This window comes from Pelophylax lessonae (genome assembly GCF_965119305.1).
Source record: "Pelophylax lessonae genome assembly, chromosome: 7".
NCBI classification, from domain to species: domain Eukaryota; kingdom Metazoa; phylum Chordata; class Amphibia; order Anura; family Ranidae; genus Pelophylax; species Pelophylax lessonae.
Genome location: NC_138774.1, coordinates 87,610,649 through 87,613,896, shown reverse-complemented (window position 1 = coordinate 87,613,896; position 3,248 = coordinate 87,610,649). Strand labels below are relative to the sequence as shown.

General features: G+C 38.6%; 1 protein-coding gene across 1 annotated transcript; it reads left to right on the top strand.

The window, feature by feature from the left end:
• Window positions 1-883: 883 nt before the first annotated feature.
• Window positions 884-1,807, top strand: LOC309559786 (olfactory receptor 6C3-like; the record flags this gene model as incomplete). The annotated part of the gene is made up of 1 exon (XM_082263220.1): window positions 884-1,807. The coding sequence occupies one exon, from the start codon at window positions 884-886 to the stop codon at window positions 1,805-1,807; it is 924 nt and encodes a 307-aa protein (XP_082119346.1).
• Between the last annotated feature and the right edge of the window lie 1,441 nt (window positions 1,808-3,248).

Here is a 3,248-nt window from a genome sequence, read left to right as displayed (position 1 = left end):
TGTCGCTCCTATTAGAACGGGTCCGCAGCTTCCCTATGGAAGGCGACCTACGGCGACCTGTGAGGCGACCAGGTCGCCTCACAGGTCGCCTTAGTGTGAACGGGGACTCAAAGGTCAGTCTGTACAAAACTGATACTTTAGTTTCAAGTAGATGTTGAAGAGTTATACAACCTGACAATTTACCAACCTCTCAGTGTTTCTATTGGTAAAATATGCAGATCCCTGCACTGATTATGCTCATTTAAAGAGAATCCCACATTGACTCCTGCATTATTTATTGATTTTATTTTTTGCATATTGAAGCAGGAGATGGAACAAGCAAAGGAGGGTGAGAATTTTCAAAACTCACAGATCAATAAGAAAAGAAAAGAGCCAAGAATAATGATAGGGAAGTCTTGGAGTTGGAAAATACAGGGCATGTAAGATGAATAGGGCTCACTACTGAAGGCACCATCTGTGTTACCTAGGTTATGTGTATATGTAAATACTTATTTTTGGGTGGACTGACTTTCTTTTCTTTAATATTACAAATGTAGGACAACAAAAATCAGGCTTATTAGCTGCTCAATTATATATGTTCTCTTTTACATAACAAAACATTTGATTTATTTTACTGGCTTTCGAGATATGATTTATCTTCACAAAACCAATAATCGCTTTAATAGTATTGGGCTGAAAGGCAGGACATCACCAGAAGAGCAACAACAATGAAGGCATCAAATGTAGTTTTTTAGAGACTTTTGTCCGACAAATAATGTGATATTTTTTTATAAAGAGGTTTTTCTCAGAAGTAATATTTTCATGGTCACAGTCAACAGAAAACCACACATTATACATTAAAATACATCACTTAGAGTTATTTAAAAACGTCTTTTGAATAAATATGAGTTTTACAAATAAGACAAAGGCATTTTATTTCATTTTGACTGGAATTTCAGATAACCCAAACTTACAGTTTCCAATATTCCTTCTGATCCTGCTCACCTATCTCATCATACTGGGAGGTAACATGACTATTTTTGTACTTGCATGCATAGATCATTATCTCCACACTCCCATGTACTTCTTTCTTTGTAACTTGGCCTTCTTAGATATCTCTTATAGCGGTGTTACACTTCATCGGGTCCTTGCTAATTTTGTTACAGGAGATAAGACCATCTCTTTCCCAGCCTGTATGAGTCAAATGTTTGTCTTTGCATCTTTAGCCTGTGATGAGCTTCTGATATTGACAGCAATGAGTTATGATCGCTATGTGGCTATCTGTAGACCACTGCAATATAACATGATCATGGGTCGCAATACCTGTGTTCTGCTGGCTGCATTCTGTTGGGTCACTGGGTTTTTGGAAGTACTTCCTCTACTTGTCCAACTTTCATACATATCTTGCTTTGAATCCAAAACAATAAACCATTTCTTCTGTGATACCATTACACTGGTGAGACTTCCCTGCAACCCAGATTTTTCTCTGGAATTAGTGATATTTGTAAATGCAGTCTTCCTGTTTACATTCCCTTTCTTGTTCACTTGTATCCCTTATGTTTTCATTGTCTACACCTCTCTGAAGATTTCTTCATCTACAGGAAGACAGAAAACCTTCTACACTTGTTCTTCCCACCTCACTGTCGTCATTCTTCTATATGCATCTGTTTTCTGTCAATATATTAGACCATTACGTGGGGATGTCTCCAGTAAACATTACTCTTTGCTTAACACAGCAGCTGTCCCTCTGCTCAACCCATTGATCTACAGCTTGAAAAATAAAGATGTGAAGGATGCAATAAAGCGGAGATGGAGATTGATTTCTTAAAGCTGGGTTTAGTGTGTCTTCTTTTAGTTCATCACAATGAAAATTCTGGCAGGCAGAATTTTCACTTTTCAAAGTGAATGTTCAGTTAGTTAAAGCATTGCAAAACTGGGTTCAATACCCAAAACTGTACAAAGGAAGTTCAAAAATAAGATTTCAGTTTTTACATTGGGGGATGATTTACAAAAGAAAAAGAGGCTGTTCACTTACAAAAGTACATGTTAGTAGATACAGTAAGTTTAACTTGTGTTCACTATTTAATTTATGTTCTAACACCTAATCACATCACAGGAAAAAAAACCAAATGAATCATATTGGTAATTGTACATTTTACATTTATTATACATTACAGATCATAAACGCTGGCTTTTTAGGTATTATCCTAAGGGGGATGCTTGGGTAGCAATGTCAACATAGGATAGTTTGCTGCAAGTTCTTACTTGCATACATTGATTACTGCATCTCTATTTTACACTCCTACCCACCAGCACTAAAAAGGCTTCAGCTGCCATCATATCAGAGCCTAAATGGATTTTGTGTATTCTCCTCTTATTTGCATGGTTTTTCTTTAGATGCTCCTATTTTCTAAAATCATACTGGTCCTTGGTCTTGAGTTGGTGGAAGTCTGGTTGACTATGAAAGGGACATTAGACATTAGACTATAAGCACCATCAGGGGCAGAAATATATGTGAATGGTGTATATGTTCTTTAAAAACCTGTGACATTTGTTTTTTCTATATTATATATTCATAATTAGTGTTGAGCGAACACGGACTGTATTATTCGTGTTCGTACCGAATAATTGGATTTTTTGTACCCGAACACGGACACGGACACTTTACTGTATGTTCGGGTAAAAATCCGTGTTCGGTCGTTTTATTTCCGGGTTTTGCATGCTTTGGCGCTCTTTTCATGGCGGGCTTTCAACAGCCAATCAACAATCGTTTAACTGGTGTGCCTTAAGCCATCCCAGCCATGCCTGCAAATGTCTCAGTAGCTGTGATTGGCCGTCTGAAGCATGTGACCAAGTCTTTATAAGTTCGAGGCAGCCGCAGCGGCGTCATTATGCTGCTTAGATTCAGGGACAGAGCACACATCAACGTGCTGGCTGCTGATTAGGGAAAGATAGGCAGGAAAAAACCATTTGTGTCCGGATAGAATTGAGGGACAGGTCGGAGTGTTTAGGCAGGGCGAGTTGTAGGCATTTTAGGGATAGAGTCTGCTGAATTATATAGGGTCAGTGTCTTCTACAAACTACAATCGATATTGCTGTGTGGGGGGTGGGGTGAATCTGCACTCAATCCTGATCTACGATCTCTTCTCAATCCTGTTAGGGACAGAGTCTGCTGAATTTTAGGGAAACTGTGTTCTACAAACTACAATCGATATTGCTGTGTGGGGGGTGGGGTGAATCTGCACTCAATCCTGATCTACGATCTCTTC